This window comes from Pavona decussata, unplaced genomic scaffold (genome assembly GCF_977016875.1).
Source record: "Pavona decussata unplaced genomic scaffold, jaPavDecu1.1 SCAFFOLD_220, whole genome shotgun sequence".
Classification (NCBI taxonomy): Eukaryota; Metazoa; Cnidaria; class Anthozoa; order Scleractinia; family Agariciidae; genus Pavona; species Pavona decussata.
Window position 1 is genome coordinate 606,068 of NW_028145625.1, and position 18,017 is coordinate 624,084.

An 18,017-nucleotide genomic window follows, 5' to 3' on the forward strand; every position below is an offset into this window, starting at 1 on the left:
GTTTTTTTTTTTTTTTTTACGAAAATAGGGTCAGAGCTGGGGTAACCAAGCTGCACATCCTAGTCAAAAATTCCGCGAGGGGTACTTCTCCGTGAAACTCAGTCAAATTTTAGCCTTCTCAGTCTTCTTAACGTTTCTCAGCCATCAGTTAAGAAACCATCAAATTGTGACCAATTCTCGCTATCAGCCAACCTCATGCACGCCATCTCAGAGACACAACTTAGAATCATAAATATACGGTATTTCAAGCTATGAGACAGCCCTAGCCAGGAAGTTAGTTCAAAAGAACTGTGGTGATGCGTCAGTGGGGAGAGGAAATGTTTAGCTTCCAAAGGAAATGGTACCCCCTTCACATATACCTATACTGAGAAAGTGAAAATTGAACCGGAAACACTCTATCTGTTTTCGTTGGCCAGTCTGTTCGAGATATTTTGAGAGGTCCTTTTAATACCTAAAAGGCAATTTTCGCTACCTTTTCTAAAATATACCGGTATGCCTCCATCCTGAAAAGGGTTACCCCTTTCGGGCGCATCCTCCCCATACAGTCCATTATAGTGTGTACCCTCCCCCCCCCCACCACCCCTCCAAGGCCTTCACCTGTTTGTTATCTGAGCAATCAGTGAATCAAAGGAGGGAAGCATCAATAAAGGTTGAATATACTCAGTCGAATTAAACAAATATGTACAAAGAAGAAGGGGAAATGAAGATTTAAATATTTTAGAATCGGTAGGAATAATTTGTCTCGGTCGCCCAATTTTCATGTAAACGCCCGCCAAGCAGTTGTCTCACCGGGGGAAGGGTGAGTTAAACGGGCCCATATTTGCCTGGAATCATGGGTATTATTACCCACAAGTCCAGGGATATGGTATTTTGACTTGGACTCGAGGCTAAAACAAAATGGCGCGAGAACGTGGTGAAAATACTTCCGAAATTTAGCCTAATAAGACTTCAAAGAAATGCTAAAATTGCTGTGTTTTTTGTCAAAATTCTCTAATCTGGCTGAAAAATGTCAGAATGCTGTAAGGAGCTACTGACAATCCTAGACAAATGTAAGAAACGACGTTTTTGCGAGATTTCTTAGCCTTCGTCTGATGCGTGTACTTCGGACCATATATTTGGGAGCATTCTAACTTTCTAAATTATTTGTTGTCAATCCAGATAACGCCGGTGATCCAACCTTTGGAAAGTCGGATGTTGTCGAAGTGGTGTCTTTCGTTCTTTCTTGGCCGCAACGGTATGTAGAATGAACGTCTTCGAGCCCAGTCGAGGAACAAATTCTAGTCTGTGTTCGAAGTTTTATAATGGTTACAGTATCCTTTGGCCAATATATTTGTGCTTCTTTCCTTACAGGCAATGTAGATGCATTTTCAAGGATCAACTGCATTTAGCTCGTCTTGAAGATCTACTGCAACATCTCCTTAAATGTGCGATCGATCGTATTTGTGAGCTTCGTGTTCCGGCCGTAGAAGACGGCAAAAAGGCAAGTGGAAGTGGTGATGTAGCAGGAAGCGCAGTCAACGTGGACTCAGATAATTGGACGCAGCCAGAGAAGGAGAGATTGTTTCTCGCAGTGGGCAAGATTTTCCAGCTGCCATTTCCTTTTTATCAAGTGAGAAAAATTCACCTTCTACGGCAGGTATGCACACAAATATATCTCGATCCGCGAGGCAAGTTAAAGAATATAAGCTCGCGTATTTTCTGTCATGCATATGCATGTCATGTGCCATGATATGTCAATTTCACCCCGGCATCAGCTTAATTTTAATTTTTTTTTCGGGGTTTACACTTATCTTCGGGAATTTGAATCTATATTCTTTACTTTGGATACTAGCAACGTATTACATGTAATTTGACGTTATTCTAAGAAACCACTCAACAGTTTTTAAATTTGAAAACATGTTTCGACAGAAACTTCTGCCATCTTCAGTTTAAATTACAAAGCACAAAGAAGATGACAGAAGTTTCTGTCGAAACATGTTTTCAAAATTAAAAAGTGTTGTGTGGTTTCTTAGAATATCTGCTACTATCCAGACCTAATTTGACGTTGTCTTTATTAATTCTAATATCCATTGTCGTGCATATATGTAGTTTGTGATATGAATCATTCCAAGTGAAAAGAGTAATTGTACAAGACACAATCCAAGTCTAAATATGTCTCTTTGTATTCATGGCTGATTCTACATGATTTTACTGGAACATATTTTAGGAAATGTTGTGCACAATACATTCGTCATATGAAAGGTGGATTTATGGTTAACTTGGGGGGTGATACCGGCACAACTTTCATTCCGGTACGACTTCACTGTGGTTCCCTCTTCTGGCTCTGTATTCCTTTACATGATGCCAACACAAAATCTTATAATTTATGGGAATGAGTCATACCGGTGTGAATTCACCCTGGTCATTGTACATACCGGAACAAGATTTTCATTCCGGTACGAAAGCTCATTCTGACGTCATGTAAAGGTGGTAAGACTGTTTGTCTTGGTGTGAAATCAATCTCCCAGCAGTCTGGAATGGGTAGTGCATGAATAGTTTTCAACATTCCAATCAAAGATGATGTCACAATCACAAGTTTGTTTATTTAAACACACGTCGGCCGTCATGAAGTGTCCATTAATGTAAACGCAGAATGAAATCTCATTCCTCATGTAAACAGGATTGGTTTGAAACTCGTACCGGTGCAAGTTTTCACAGGTAACTTACTTACTTACTACCCACCATGCTGGTGTGGCACATAGGACAGACTTTCACATGCAAACACCCCCTTAACTGTGCACTGTGTTGAGTGTAGTTGTACTGTATGTTTGGATCTTTATAAACTCACTCAAAATGATGACATTGTAGCTAGACTGACTTTCAGATGTTGAGGAAGAACTAAAATAAACTGGAAATGCAAGCGACCCCATGTATAAACGTTATAAAAAAGGTAAACTTAATTTGTTTACCCACGAAGCACCAAAGAGCCCTCTACTGAGAAATTCTATTCAGAGGTGTCCGTGCATTCTGGGTCGAATAAAGAATTTGAATGTTGGTTTTTGTGGTTGGATGAAAATCAGAGAACCCGGACAAAAAACTCTAAAAACTCTGGTAGCAGGGAAGAGAACCAACAACAAACTCAACCCACATGCACGTACGGTATCAACGCTGGGAATCAACCTGAGTGCTCTTACCACTGCACCATCCCTGCACATCTTCCCCCCCCCCCCTCCAAATAAAGTTCCTTGCCTATCCTATCCTTGTGGAGCTGATTCGTATATACTAGAAATGGTCGTAGGCTATATAGTGCTTTCTTTCGGCATGCATACTTGAATTGATGCCATGTCTCAATTCAATGTCGCTGCAAGGCCATTGCAGTATCAAAGGGAACCTCCACTCTGACACTCTGACCTTGAGGATAGATAGAGACAGGAGAGTGACATAGAGGGTGAGATAAGTAATATGACAGTAACGTTTGCCAATGAGTTGGAGCAGTTCAATCGAGTGTTGAAAGTTCTTTAGCATTTTTTCTAGTTTTGCTTTACTACACTCTGTGATTGGCTAGAAAAACTTTTGCTACTTTCTCAGCTAACAAGGAACCAAAGGAGAACTAGTCATACAAGGGTGTCTTACTTGCATGTGCTTTCCTACACTAAGTGCTGGTTATATGTACCTGTATTTTCCCTTGTATGGGTTAGTTTTATTGCACAGTTTGTGTCTGTTTTGTTTGCCTAGAGTAAGTACTTTGGTTTGGTTTTTATCTGTTGTTCACAACATATAAAAACTTATGGATTTAAGATTATAGAATGTAAGAAAATAGTAGACTGTTTGCGGTTCCCTTTTGTGATTTTTTGATTAAGTTCGACATCAAAATCCTTGTTATTTTCAGGAAACAACGAGTAAGGATTGTTCAAAGTACTGCGATGTAAATGTAAGTATAACTACTAATCAATTGTTGTTCAAGATACGATGTTGGGAGGGAGTCAATGTGAAATGTTGTGATCAGATATAGTACATGTACATGGACATGTAGCCCTCTCCAAATCATCAGGGGTGGGTTACCTAAAGCCCTGACGCAGGGGATAAATGCTAAACTCAGAAGTTCAGCTAATCAAGAAACTTAAAAGGATCTGTTCAAACGGGGAGCAGGGTTGGCGCAGTGTTTGAGCACTCGCCTTCCACCTATGTGGCCCGGGTTCGATTCCCGGACTCGGCGTCATAAGTGGGCTGAGTTTGTTGGTTCTCTACTCTGCTCCGAGAGGTTTTTCTCCGGGTACTCCGGTTTTCCCCTCTCCTCAAAAACCAAGATTTGATTTGATTTGATTTGATTTGTAATTAGCTTTCTTGGATTGTAAAGTGCCTTTGATCATTTAGATGTTAAAGGGCGCTATATAAGTATTAAAATTTAAAATTTATTTTAAAATTTAACTTGAGAACTATGCATTAGGATGAGGACTAAAGGCAAGTCTTTCTTTTCCACAAGGAGAAAGAGATGGTTGAATCAGGAAGCTTAATCTAGATTGGAGTGGTATGAAGCAAGGGCAGGTCCTGTTTCTTGCTGACTTGCTTGTTATTAAGTAAACGTTTAAGGCCAGGAAAACTGTGAGCTGGTGGTACATTGTTTAATAATTAATGACTTGAAGGGACAATTGATGGTGCATGTGATGAGTAGGGATTCTTGATAAATCGATACAGATGCCAACACCATTGCTTATAATTATCTTAATTTGATATTGTAGGATGGAGAAGTACCCGAAGCTCTCTTGATCAACGTTGCATTCTTTTGTGACAAAGGTGGTCTGTCTGCCATCAGAGAAGCCTTTCAAGATGCTGATCCTGCTTCTTTGCCTTTTCCTGTCGCTCATCATCTTATTAACATTGTTACTCAGGTAAAGAACTTGTACAACAGCCCCATTTAAGTCTGTTAGACCTCTATGGGTACATGGGATTGCAGAATTTAAGAAAAGAGTTTTAAGGACAAGTTGCTGGCAAGTGGTCTGCTTGTCACATACAACTAGACAGCACATTTCCATACCAAGGAGGATTTTACAGTAGCCAAGAATTGAACACTGGGTGTCCTAGAGAAATGTGTCTGGTGAAATTTTTAAAGGATTAAGTAAAATTTTACTGAAAGGGTTGGCAGTCACATGATGTCTGTCAGACTTCCTGCTGGCTAAAACCTTGTTTCAAATTGAAAGGGTGCCTGGAAAAAAGCCCTAAGTGACTTCCGATAAATTGCTAGATTCTCCTTCCAAATTTTCTTGCGTTCACTTGTGAAATTAAAGGGGAATTTGACTAGTACATCAAAAGTCACTTCTAAAGGGTGTGATTCTGTGCACCCCTTTGAGTCTTGTTTCCTTGGCCAGATACCTTTGTCTCCCAGACAAACAAAGCTTAGGAGCCTTGTGTCAAGGAGCTGTAACTTGTAGGTTAGCTATAGTTTAAACCCTACACTTCTAGACTGGGCTGTTTTGTCTTCTGGGGCGGGGCAGGGGTGGAATTCCTCCCCTCCCCCGTAGCTTCATAAGTATAAAAGCAATGACAGTAAGACTTTACTATTAGATAGTAAGTCCAGAGATGTTAAAAAAGGTCTGCAATGGCAGGTGATGATGTTATATATGGTGTGGCAATTATGTCATGATTGCCAAAATTAATGGTGGCCATCTTGGATCCACCATCTTGAACTTCTGGATATCCCCAAAACTTCAATAAAGTGCCAAAATTGAACGAAAAATACTCAAGAGGTATATAAAGCAACACTGTATATGACCTAAAAACAAAATTGAAAGTAGTCCCCCCAGTCTAGAAAAATCAGTCAAATTGTGCCAGTGCTCATAAAGGTGTAATTCTTTTCTCATTGTCAGCTCCGCTTGTGGTTTAGCATCCAAGCAATCATGCAGTATATCATTCCACTTCGCAGGCCTGTCATTAGGTGGGTGCTGATATTGTTATAATTGCTTCACTTGAACTTTGTTTCTTTTTAAAATAATTAAATCTAATTGCACATGTGTGCACACTCTGGGCTGCAGCTAGCATGAGGCAAGGCAAGACAGTTTCTCCATGAACTCAGTTAATAACCAATTATTTGTTTCCACTCCTCCACTAACTCAGCACCATAGTTTCTTTAGAAACCAACCACCTTATCATTGGGATTGTTTGTAAAGTGTGAGGTCAGTCTTCAGTTGATAATGTCATAATAAGGAAGAGGTTTTATCAGATATAAAACCACTGCACGTGATGTTTTATCTGAGTATTTTTGTGATTCACTTTCTGATATTTGTGTAACAGGTACTTGTGCAAACTAACTGACAAAGATCTGAGACAGCCTGATGGCCGGCTCATGGTGGACTCTATGTGGAGTGCTGTTAAAGGGCCTGTGGAATCTGGTCCCATCTGTGACAAGTATGTACATTAACACAGTTTTATACCAAGGCCTTCAATAAGACCTGGCTTCGTTTGAAATCAGGTTTCCATTAAGTTATTTTACATGCAGTTGTTAATGATCAATTATTCTCATTTCAGGGATAGCTTGGATCTGGCCTTCAAGTACTTCACTTCCTCTACCTTGACTGTGCGGCTTGCTGGTTTAAGCCAGATAGCAGTAAGGCTGTTGGTTTTTATATAATTATTACAGAGTATACTGTAGCCATGCTCCATGCTAATAGCCAGGGTTGTCGCTAAGAGCCGGCTGCCGGCGAAATTCGCCGGCTGGGAAAGAGGTCATAGCCGGCTGATTTTTGGGTGGCAAGCACTCGGTTAAAAGGGCAATGAACAGTTCTTTAGTTACCCACAAGCAATTGTTCGATTTAGAATAATATACTTTAAGTGAAAAGGTTGAATAAACTCCTGACTACCTTGAGTATTGATGCCATAAAGTAATTGAAATAAAGTCTTGTTTTGAGAACTTGTTTACCGTGTCCTCTTTCCGTTTTCTGCGTCCGCCATCTTGTCAACACGAAGCTTGGTAGCCCCCGCATTCAAGGCGTTGCGAAAGATTGGGAGCGAGTTTGTTACCAGGTATTTGTGTCAGATCGGAGAAAGAAGAAGTCTTTCTCTGTAGCATGACAGAGAAAAAAAACATGAAGGAACTTCTTCGTAATGTTTTAATACAACTTTTAATTGGTTAAATTTTATTGCTTATAATATGTTTATGCTCATGAATAGCAAGAAGAACTGGGCAAACGGAGGAACAACTGAACAAACCAGAAACCAAAAACCAGAAACGTAAACGGTCCGCCGAGTGCTCGCCGGCGAAAACGAACGAACGAGAAACCGAGTGAACGAACCCGCGAAACTGGATTAACAGCTGAACGACCGAGTGGACAGCTCTTTTGTTTGCAGTTCTAAGCGTTTATAACAATCGATTTTCTGATATTCTAGTGCAAACTTAAAAGCACTTATCTTCTCGGAATGAATGGAAAGCGATGTAGCTTTCGTTCTCATTACTTTAATGTAAGTAAATGTTAAAAATCTTACTCACGTATTTTCATTTTTAATGTTAGAGTATACACGGCATTCCTGAAAAACGGGTTTTATTAAGATTAGATTAGTTGTAGTTAGGTTTTGAATTTTGTTTAGGAGAGTTGGGTTATTTCTAATTTTTATACTCCTGATGGATTTTACCGTGTTTAAATAAAGAACTATTCTTCTAGTGAGCTCACTAAAAAGAGAATTAAGAAAACAGCATAGATTGACGAACTGAAGTAAAACAAAGCACTGTCTGCTCAGAAGCAGGTCTGTCATTCTCCTTAGGGGCACAGTGAACAGACCTGGTAGAGAGTTCAAGGATCACCAAATAACGAAAACCACACGAAGGAAATATGGAAACGTCAAAGCGAGGGAGAAAATTTTGAATAAATTCAGCGTGAATCTCTGTACCACACGTTTCAAACTGCGGCACCACAGCTGACCTTCTCTTTAATGGTTGTTTCTTTTTGCATAAAAGAGCCCCTAGATTTCACCAGAGAGCACCAAATTGAATTAAAATTTTCAAAATTTCCTGGGGAGGACCCCCCAGACCCCCCTAATGGGAGAGAGCGACCCCCTCCCATACCTATGCCTACGGCAGAAGGTACTTCGCGCGTTCTTTAACCGGCTCAATTTCTCAGTTAACCGGCAGACAAATTTCTTAGCTACAACCCTGTGCTAAGTTTACCGTTATAATCCAATGCTGATACTATTACACTGTATAGGTTGTCATAATTATTATTATTTTTGTTATTAATTTTGAAAGATTATTATGGCCCAGTTCTGGAAATAATAGCTATCCAACAGACATAAATATTGCCCAATAATAAATTATTTCTCAAAAATCGTTGCTCAGACATGGTGCCTGTACAGATTTGACTACAGATTTGTCTCCAAAAACTTGTTAACTACATGTACTTGAATTTACAGTCAAACAGATTAAAAAAGAAGTTAGTTTTGTTATGCAAATGTCCTCTCAACTTGATTGAGTTGAAAAGAGCCTCAATTTTGAGATTGACCTGGCACAATACAGCATGAAATGTGTGTCATAAAAAGATCTAAGATGGCAAATGCCTCAACAATAATTGTTAATTATTGTTGCACAATGTCCAATCAAAGTAGAGAATTTAAAGGCAAGAAAACTTAATAAAAAAAATGTTAAGGAACCAAAACTTATTTCTAGCACTATATATGTCAAGTAAAATTTTACGTACATGTAATTGATAATTTTTCTCGATATGATGTACTTAATCTAAAAATAATGGTTTTGAAATTGTTGATTTTGTTTTTCAGAACCAAGTTCACATGTTTATGGATCCCTTCCAAACAGATCCAGCAGCTGAAATTGACAGGCAGTGGTATGTAGAATGCAAAGTTAACTTAATGGCTAATTTGTGGTGTATCCTCATTCCAGGAATACAAATGCCGCACTTGAGTCACGGCCTTATACAATTGCGGCCTCCTTTCAAGAGGTTAAACAAGCCTTTATCAGTAAAAAAGTATTAATTTTTCTGTTTTCAATTTTGCTGCAGCTTGTGCAAAGAACTCTCTCAATGGCTGATGGAGAACAAACTTGTGGAACATTTGTTTGGTCCAAACCTTCATGTTGAGGTGATGTTTCCATTATACTGCCAGATTACTTGCAGATGTATATTATTATAAATGATTTGGTTTTATCAACATACCTGGTGTATCTGTTTAGCATTAATTGTGGTTACCTTTTCACAAGTCACCTTCTCTCAAGATTCCAATTGATTCAATTGTTGTCTTTGTCACTTTAATTACAACTGCACTTTACATGCTTTCCAGTTTGCGTTTGACTACATTGTAGTACATTATATTGTATTCTTTTGTAGCTTCTAAAGCAATCTCAGATCATTTTGAACTACCTTGCACGGGAGACGTACCTCACCACTTCACACTTGGACTGCATTTGGGCTGCAGCACAGGTATTTGCAACTGTCACAGTCTCTCTTGCATAGTTAGCCAGTGTCGTTGGTACAGTTGTAGCTTCCACTTACTTTCACCTCAATGTTGTCATGGTACAGCATGAAATGTGTGAAACATAATTACAATGTACATGTATTTATTAATTAGCAGTTGGTGAAAAATAATTAATGTACATGCATGTTAGAGCAAAAGGAGAGATTACAATGTATGCTCCACAATTTATAAAATAATTATTAGTACATTATACAAAATCACATTTGGATCTTGTTTATCAAGATACTTGCATAGATACATCAAGTCTGTTCATTTGTTAAAAACAGAAGGGTTCTGTGATTTCTGGTGATAAGAGGACTCGCCTCCCGCCAATATGGCTTGGGTTCGATTCCCAGACTCAACGTCATACATGTGTATGGGTTGAGTTTGTTGTTGGTTCTTGTCCTTGCTCTGAGAGGTTGTTCTCTGGGTACTCCAGGGGTGCTTACCATTTACATGGGAAACCCGGAAATTCCAGTTGGAAAATCAAATGGGACGCATCATTCCATTTGGAGTAATCCTAAAATTATGGGCTTCTGGTCAAAGTGATGCATTGATGATTATTACTCCTTTAGGGATTTTCAGCTGATGTTCATACATTTTACATGTTATCCATCTTCTGTTAGACAAGCTAAATCATTTTGTATTTATGCCGCAAATTTCCATCTGGGTGGTTTGCGTATTAATGGTAAGTGCCCCAGTATTCCCTTCTCCTCAAAAACCAACATTTTCCAAAATAATTCCAATTCGATCTGGTGGGTGTCTTCAATTAGTGCTATGCACTAAATACAGTGACACTTAAATAAAGTGATTCTTTACTCTGTCTTAATTTACAGCTCAAGCATGCGAGCCGCTACGTCCATGACCTGCTAACAGTTCTCACAAAGCACATGGACATGCCATCAATCCTATACCTGCTGGACTTGGTATCCAAGCTGCCGCCCATGGTACACACACGACAGACACTCTACCTGGCTTCTGTTTTGATCAGAATTGTCTGGAGGGCGGGGTTGGCTTCAACAGGGCCTGATGCTGGACCATCTGTGCATACCACCAGCCCTGTCCATGGACCACTGGCATCAAGTAAGTGTCACTGAAATACATGCTAAGTAAACCAAAACCTCCTCCCTGCAATAAGTTAGGGGTGACTATTGAGATATTACTGTGATAGTTGAAATACCAGTGATATTAATTATTGATACCATTCAAGTAAAACTATTGCAATAATGTTGTAATTTTTGTCTTCACTCAATGTCAGATCATGCAGTGCTGTTCTACAAAGGGACTACTTTTCATCCCTTTAAATGCGGATAAGGCCCTGGAGCAATTCCAAACAAACATACCGAGAAGAAAAGTTGTATTTAAACTTTCAGTGTTCCTGTTTTCACGGCAACGAGCAGCACTTAATTAATAACAAAAATGACAGTGAGACGATGAATTTGCTTGCTATGTTTCATTGCAATAATCTGACCTTAGGAGTAATTCTGTAGTATCTAATAGTAGTTCTAAATAGTAATACACAGTTCATACACTGTATACACTGTAGCTTTCATTTCAATGGTTACTCTTTAGGTTTCTGTCCATAGACTCAAAAGTAAAACCACCTCATGCAATCCTCATGCAATGTGTTAAACAGGACCGTAGGAAGTACTTGTACTACAGCTGTAGTTTTCAAATTAGTGGTTAAAAGGATTTCATCTTCAAACACCATCTTACTGTACTAAGTAAACAAAACTGTAGAACTTTTTCAAATCCTAGTTAAAAGGATTTCATTCACAGATGTGTGTACCATCTTACTGTTCTAAGTAAACTGGTCTGTAGTTTTAAGGATTCATCCACAGACACCATCTTACTGTTAGTACAAAGTAAACAGAACTGTACTTTTCAAATCACTAGTTAAAAGGATTCCATCTAGAGACACCATCTTACTGTACAAAGTTAACAGAGCAGTGGATTTCAAATCACCTGTTAATAGAATTTCTTCCACAGACACCATCTTCAACAAGTGTCTTGTTAAGTAGGTCCAACTGTGGTATGAGATCTGTATGATTGCCCACAAGTGAACTTACTGTAAACGTTTGTTATCTTAGCCAGTACCAGTGCAGCAGTAGCTTCAGCAATGCAGAGGAAATTCAGTCGCACAGCGAGCCTTAGCCAGAGCAGCAGCAGGAGCGGAAGCTTGAGTGACATCAGCTGTGACGGAGAACAGCTTGATATGGATGGATCACCTATGGCCCGTCGGCAAAAATATACCCAGTATGTACATGTATTGCTCTTTCCACTTGAAAATAACAAAATGTCATTTGCATAAATGTTTAATGCTTAATTCGCAAGTGGTAGAACACCCAATAACCTGCCCTACCTGCAGCCCAGCTACAAGCCCCGCTCGCCCATGCCTAACTAGGCACCCATCACACTGAAGCCCTAGGCTTAATGGAAATACCTGCACAACAAACACGCAAGCACAAATGCAGTGCCACTGAGAGCACGTGTGATGGCATGCCATAGACTACCACAGGCGACTGCGGACCACGACCCCTCCTATGATACCAGCAGCCAGGATTGCTGCATACGGACACTGATCATTAATGAAACGCCAGTGCTGATACAAGCCAATACACTGAGGAATGCTGATACAAATGACAGGGTGTTTGGTTTCCATGCAAATTTCTGTCTCCATGTCAGATCTTATGATCTGAAAATTGTATACCCTGTCATCTTTTCGACCAAGCTACATGTACATGTAAGATGTTCATGTGAGAATGTTTGGCCTGGCCTGTTCATAGTGATTTATTTACGACACTGTAGTTGACTAGTTTCCATTTTTGCCATGTTTGATTCTTTTTCCCAATGGCTGATAGCTGCTTTTGCTCACGTCTACTTTGTCAACATTCCCTGGATCGTGAGTGCTCTAGGGGGAGGGGGGTACTTCATAAATTATAGTGGACTAGATGTTGGGAGGCTCTGCCTGAATGGGGTACCTTTGTCAGGCTGGTGGTACATGTATATGAAAGGGTAGGGATTTCACAAGCTGAAATATAGAAAAGGGTTAGGAAAACTGGCCTTTAGGTATTTATGAGTGCTTTCAAAATACCTCAAACAGCAGACTGGCAGGTGAAAAGATTTACCATTATTTTCACATAATTGAGTATCAGGGTTTGTTGTAAGGGGAAGCATGGGATGCAAGAATAAGAAAGGGACAGTGATAGAGGAAATGAATTTCTATGGTGATGTTAACAATAGGAACATAAATGTTTTTTCTCTTCAGTCTCTCCTCACAAGGGAGTGCTGATATGGAGACAGAGGAGCTGCCACACCCTCCCGACCTCAGACAGTCGTACCCTGGACAGACAGAAGATTACTCCAGTCAAGAGAAAACAGGTGGAGAGGATGCTGATATTGACAGCACCAGCTGCACAAACAGTCGGGGCAGCTCCTTATCAGACAGGCGGGACCTGGATGAGTTTGACGCAGAGGGCGTTGAAGATGAACTGACGCAGCTAAAGACGGTGGCTGCCTTACGTGTCATGCAGGATGAGGGAGATGAACGAGAGAGGAGCTTAGGGTTTGATTTGAATTCAGTGTGCGAGGAAGGGAAGACTTTACTCTGGGATCTGATTCAAGATGATAAAGCTGTAAGTACTGGCTTTTTTGTAAACTTGAGTTTTGTTTTAGTTTTTACATGTGAATTTGTTAAGGTAAGGTTAAAGTCACACACAACCCACAACATAGTTTCCACTGCAAAGAGCGTGAAGTGATGTACATGTAAGCCTCTGAGTTCTTGGGAGATCATTAAACGAACTTGAAATTGCTGTTCCAGATTTACAGTTAAGTGTACATGTAGAGGGCACATTGTGAATTGTTTTTCTTGCTCTGAGTTAGATTAAAGTTAGTCAGAATAGACATGATAGATACAAGACTGGTGATTGTTATGATGGACAAAAATACTTTGAAATCCGGGTAGAAAAAACCATTAATGAGGTACAGCTGTACCGTGTACAAAATGTCGTTCATGTAAATGGGCCAGTTAGATACCAGGTTCAGCTGAGATGGTTATTGTGGCAGTGTTCCAGATAACTTTCAAAGTCAAGGAGTCAATAGGGAGATTTAGAATTGCATTTACCGCAAACGGCAGACATAACATTCGTGGTTATGACATAACCACAAATGTTTTCGTATTCTTGTGAAAATGAGTACAGTCAACTCTCACCTTGCGGATCCTTCACTGTTACTGACACCGCGATAAAACAGACAGCAACTAAATCCCAGGCAAAATTACAGACGTCTGACTGAAATTAGTTCCCGTTATTACGGATTCTTGCTATTAAGGGCAGTAACTTGTGGTCGCGAGGGTGTCCGCAATAAAGGGAGTTGACTGTACATACAGTACATAGTGTAGGTGAGAATACAGCAAAATCATTCTGACCTTTGATGCTAATGCTCTCAATTTTACTGAGAAACTGAAAACACTGAGAACCAAATGGGGTCATAGTCATACGGTCAATCCTGCTGTTTGTTGTTCGCCGTAATGTCTCTAATGAAGAATGGGGAATGGAGAATGATCAATAGGGTCAATAGGAGTGGTTCTGTCCAAATCTTCTTATAAAAAGTTTATCATTCATTTTGTCAGGCCAGGAAGCGAGCTTTCTCAGGTTTTTGACCTGAGAACCCTCTCTTTCTGGAATGATGTACAGTACATGCCCAACAAAAGTCACTAACTCAAAAATAACACTGTAGTCAGTGACTTTGTTATTTAAAACATTTGTTTTATTTCAGATCCACTTGGGTGATGGGTTGGTCCAGGAGGCAGAAAAACTTCTGTGTCAGTTGATTTGTTACACGGGGGAAAAGAAGATCAGGATGAAGTTCATTGAGGGTTGTGTCGCAAACTTGGCTGCAAACAGGTGCATACAGCTACCTTGTACACCTTTACTACTCTAGCATGCCAATGCACAAAGTCACATTATTTTTACAAGTTTACCTGAACTGAATGTAACAAGTAAATGGTGTCCAGCGAAGCACTGCTCCATAGCATTTGGATGAAAGGCCACAGTACAGTGAAGAGTTTGAGCCATAACTTACTCTGTAGTGAAGAGTAAAAATCACCTTATACATGTAATGGATGATATCATTTTAGTGCAGCAGAAAAAATAGTATTCAACATACACTTTTTTTCGGCTGTACATGTAAATGTCTTCTTGCAGGGTCTCTGCAGAGTTTGACAGGTTTTCACAGACAAATACATACAGTACATGTACATGTGTGTAGGGAAAGTTAAAAACAGGTTTGCAATCTTTGTACCCCACCAATTAAATCCCTGACATTTGGCTAGAAAACTGTTTGGCCTAGTTTATGGTTCCAAGTTTTTTTTTTATTTGACCATCAATTCAACTTTCCTCCAATACAATCACTGTTGTTATTCATTCCCTGTAACATGCTCTGGGCGTTTTTAAAATGGAATCTCTAAACCCTTAGGGCAGTGATGTACTGTGGTCTATCTCTGTGTACTCTTTGACTGTCGCTTTGTAGGTTTGAAGTGGTTACTTAAGTGGTATAGGGATGTACATGTAGTTAATTAAGCACCAGGCTCATTACTAAACCCAGCCTGCTGTTTTGCACTGTGCTTCTTTACTGGTATTAATTTTGTGTCCCGTTCAAATTTCAGCTGGCGATAAGATCTCTCTCAGACACCGAAACTTATCAGTAGCCAGCTCTTAGTAACATCCCTGGATATACATGTACAGTACATAGTGATTGTTTTGTTATTGTTTTTCCAGGTCTGTGGTAATGTCCATTCAACTGCTACCCAAACTGTTCAGTTCATTTCAGCAGTTTGTCGCCAGTGGACATGGCCCGCACTGGGTGACAGCATGGGCCAGCAGAGAGCTTAACATGATGGAGCTCTTCTTTGACAATGTTACTCATTTTGTGGAAAGCCTGCATAGGGGTGATGTCGCTAGTAATTCTCTTTACAGCCCAATGGAAGAGGTCCAGGCTAGGCTGCAGTACCTATCATCTGTATTCTCTTGTGAACTGTCGCAACAGGATTTCAGTGAGTTTTGTGATGCCATCTTTCATTATCTCTTTTAATAGAGGATTGAAAATAAAATTATTTGATTGCTTTGTAGGGTGTTTCCAGGACTTTCTCTTCAGAAGCTTCTTTTTGTGAGAGGTTTTCACCTATTTTATGGGATACAAATGTACCCGCCATCTTTGATTTTATATGTACCATCTCGATTACAATATGTAGTGATGTCAAATTGTACATGAACTGACCATTGCCCAGGCAAGTCAAGTGGAAGAGGAGAAAAACAAGTAATGGAACAACAGAACATGCTTTTCATTTTAAGTGCCTTTAGTACAGCTGTAGCAAATGTGATTAACTTGACTGTTTCAGTTCCATTTTTTTTGTAAGTCTGGCACCTATTACTTACTCCTCCCCCCCCCCCCCCTCTTGAAGCTGGACACTGATTGGTACATTCAAGGTTGTGATGGACAAGTCATTTCAAATATCAGTGGTGCTTGATAAATTCATGACGCAAGTGAATGATCGTACGGTATGCTCTATATTCCATTTCAGAGTTGAGTGCTAGTCAAGTTGATGTCCTGTGGCACTGTTTAGTATGTGATTCAGACAGTTCTGATGACACAATGGAGTGGTTTTTACAACAGGCTCAGAGCAAAGAGTTTCATGCTTTGGATGCCTCTGCTCTGCAGTATATTTTTACGGAAAAGGTACAGTGTATAATTTGTACATGAAATTTTCAAGCTTAAGTAACAGGCTTTTTGCATTGAGATTATAAAACAACTGAGTGAATGTACAGAGTTAAAATTAATCCACATCTTGTATGTTGTGATAATTTTTTTTAATTATGTGATTGCTGGAAGATCAGAAACTGAATTAATCAGTCTGGGACGTTTTACATTTAGATATAATTGTCTGCTGGAGTTTGTTTTACCGTACAATCTTCACATAAAATTATTTATTTTTTGGGTAGCAAAGTTGCACATTACAACAAACTCTGTGATCTACATTTTGTACACTTAGCATCATGTTGTCAATGAATTACCCTCTTAAAAACTCGTATAAGAGGCTTCTGTGTAGTTGTTAAAAGACATTTTTCCCAATTTGCGTGTAAATAATGTCTGACATTTTTGAAGTTCAAGCATATGTTACTGTTTTCACATGGGTTTTAATTTACTACCTAAATACAGTGGAACCTCGATTTTACCATATGGCGAGGGGGCAGCAAAATCATATCGTTAAATCAGGATATCGTTGTAAACGAACTCCCGATTTATAAATAACTTTTGCCGGGACACAGAATGTTAATCCTTAAATCAGGAATATCATTAGATCAAAGATCGTTAAATCAGGGTTCCACTGTATGACTATAATATATTATCACCATTTTGCATGTGGTATTAATATGATAAAAAAAAAAACTCACAGCAAATAAAATCATGTTAACAGCTGCCATCACTGCCGCCTGAGAAGTTTTCCATGACCGGCCTGCATCTTCTCCAGCAGCTCTACAAGTTGTTTAAATACTCTGATGTGAAACCCTGTGCTCCTGCTAAGGTATTGTTGAATAATAATTATACTTGCTCCTGCTAAGGTATTGTTGAACAATAATGTTTACTTTTCTGTTGCATCCAAATCCAGCCCCCCCCCCCCCCACACCCCTCAAAAAATAAATTGAGGTTCAATATAATTTGCATGCTACAAAAAATAATTTGAGCTTACCCTAAAGCAATAATTTGATAAGCTTGGGAAGTGGTGCTAAGAAGGGCAGTTGGGTGTAAAGTGGAGAAGGGGAGACTGCAGTGGAGGTAACCATTGCAACCCTGTGAGTGCCAACCACCCAGCACCATCGCACTACAGAGTCAGTGGAATAATTATGTACATGTAACTTAACCATGCTTACCTACGAGAATGGGAGTCTACCACTGACTGGCACTATATTGTCCTGGCCCCAGTTGTTCAAAGGCCGGATAACTTTATCCAGTGGATAAGTCACTATCCGACAGTTTCAATCTGTGCAAAGATTACAGTATTTCGTCGTGTACAAGCAAATACGCACCCTCTAACCACAGTCTAGTTTAGTAGTGTACGAAAACCTTGGACAACGTTTAACGTGAAGTATATTTTACACCCCGAATAGTGCCTTATCCAGCGGATAAAGTTATCCGGCCTTTGAACAACTGGGGCCTGAGGTTTACCTTGTTTGAATTCCATTTAATTAGTCGCATAAGAATAGTACTCAGTTATTATGTGGTTGCATGTTATACATGTAGGGGTTGTTTTCTTCCTGTAGCCATGCGGTATAGATCAGTTGTGGAACATTGCTGTACAGGCCAGGTCTACAGAGGTCAGCTGGGCAGCCATCTCATACCTGAACTCTCTCTATATCAACGGTAAGAAAAAAATTGCACACTATGACACTTACTTCTTATGGATAGAATTGTCAAGGCAGTTGTTAAGTAAATAAATATATCAAACTCTGGAAATCTTGACTGTTTTACCTGATTTCCAAATGCCAGAAAAAGTGGATTAAAAAAACAAGTCCCCAGTTAGTTTTTTATGA

At 39.6% G+C, this 18,017-nt stretch overlaps 1 protein-coding gene across 1 annotated transcript in view; it reads left to right on the top strand.

The window, feature by feature from the left end:
* The first annotated feature begins 877 nt into the window (after nt 1-877).
* Nucleotides 878-18,017, top strand: part of LOC146459347 (ubiquitin carboxyl-terminal hydrolase 34-like) — a 65,056-nt gene continuing 47,916 nt past the window's right edge. The window contains exons 1-19 of the mRNA XM_085089649.1: nt 878-1,049; nt 1,159-1,234; nt 1,351-1,636; nt 3,869-3,910; nt 4,719-4,868; nt 5,844-5,911; nt 6,268-6,381; nt 6,502-6,580; nt 8,740-8,804; nt 8,979-9,057; nt 9,303-9,395; nt 10,266-10,512; nt 11,520-11,685; nt 12,698-13,064; nt 14,206-14,333; nt 15,207-15,481; nt 16,010-16,164; nt 16,904-17,011; nt 17,748-17,847. Of these exons, the coding sequence (XP_084945775.1) occupies nt 1,007-1,049; nt 1,159-1,234; nt 1,351-1,636; nt 3,869-3,910; nt 4,719-4,868; nt 5,844-5,911; nt 6,268-6,381; nt 6,502-6,580; nt 8,740-8,804; nt 8,979-9,057; nt 9,303-9,395; nt 10,266-10,512; nt 11,520-11,685; nt 12,698-13,064; nt 14,206-14,333; nt 15,207-15,481; nt 16,010-16,164; nt 16,904-17,011; nt 17,748-17,847 (2,641 nt within the window). The 5' untranslated portion in view covers nt 878-1,006. The remainder of the gene's footprint in view (nt 1,050-1,158; nt 1,235-1,350; nt 1,637-3,868; nt 3,911-4,718; nt 4,869-5,843; nt 5,912-6,267; nt 6,382-6,501; nt 6,581-8,739; nt 8,805-8,978; nt 9,058-9,302; nt 9,396-10,265; nt 10,513-11,519; nt 11,686-12,697; nt 13,065-14,205; nt 14,334-15,206; nt 15,482-16,009; nt 16,165-16,903; nt 17,012-17,747; nt 17,848-18,017) is intronic.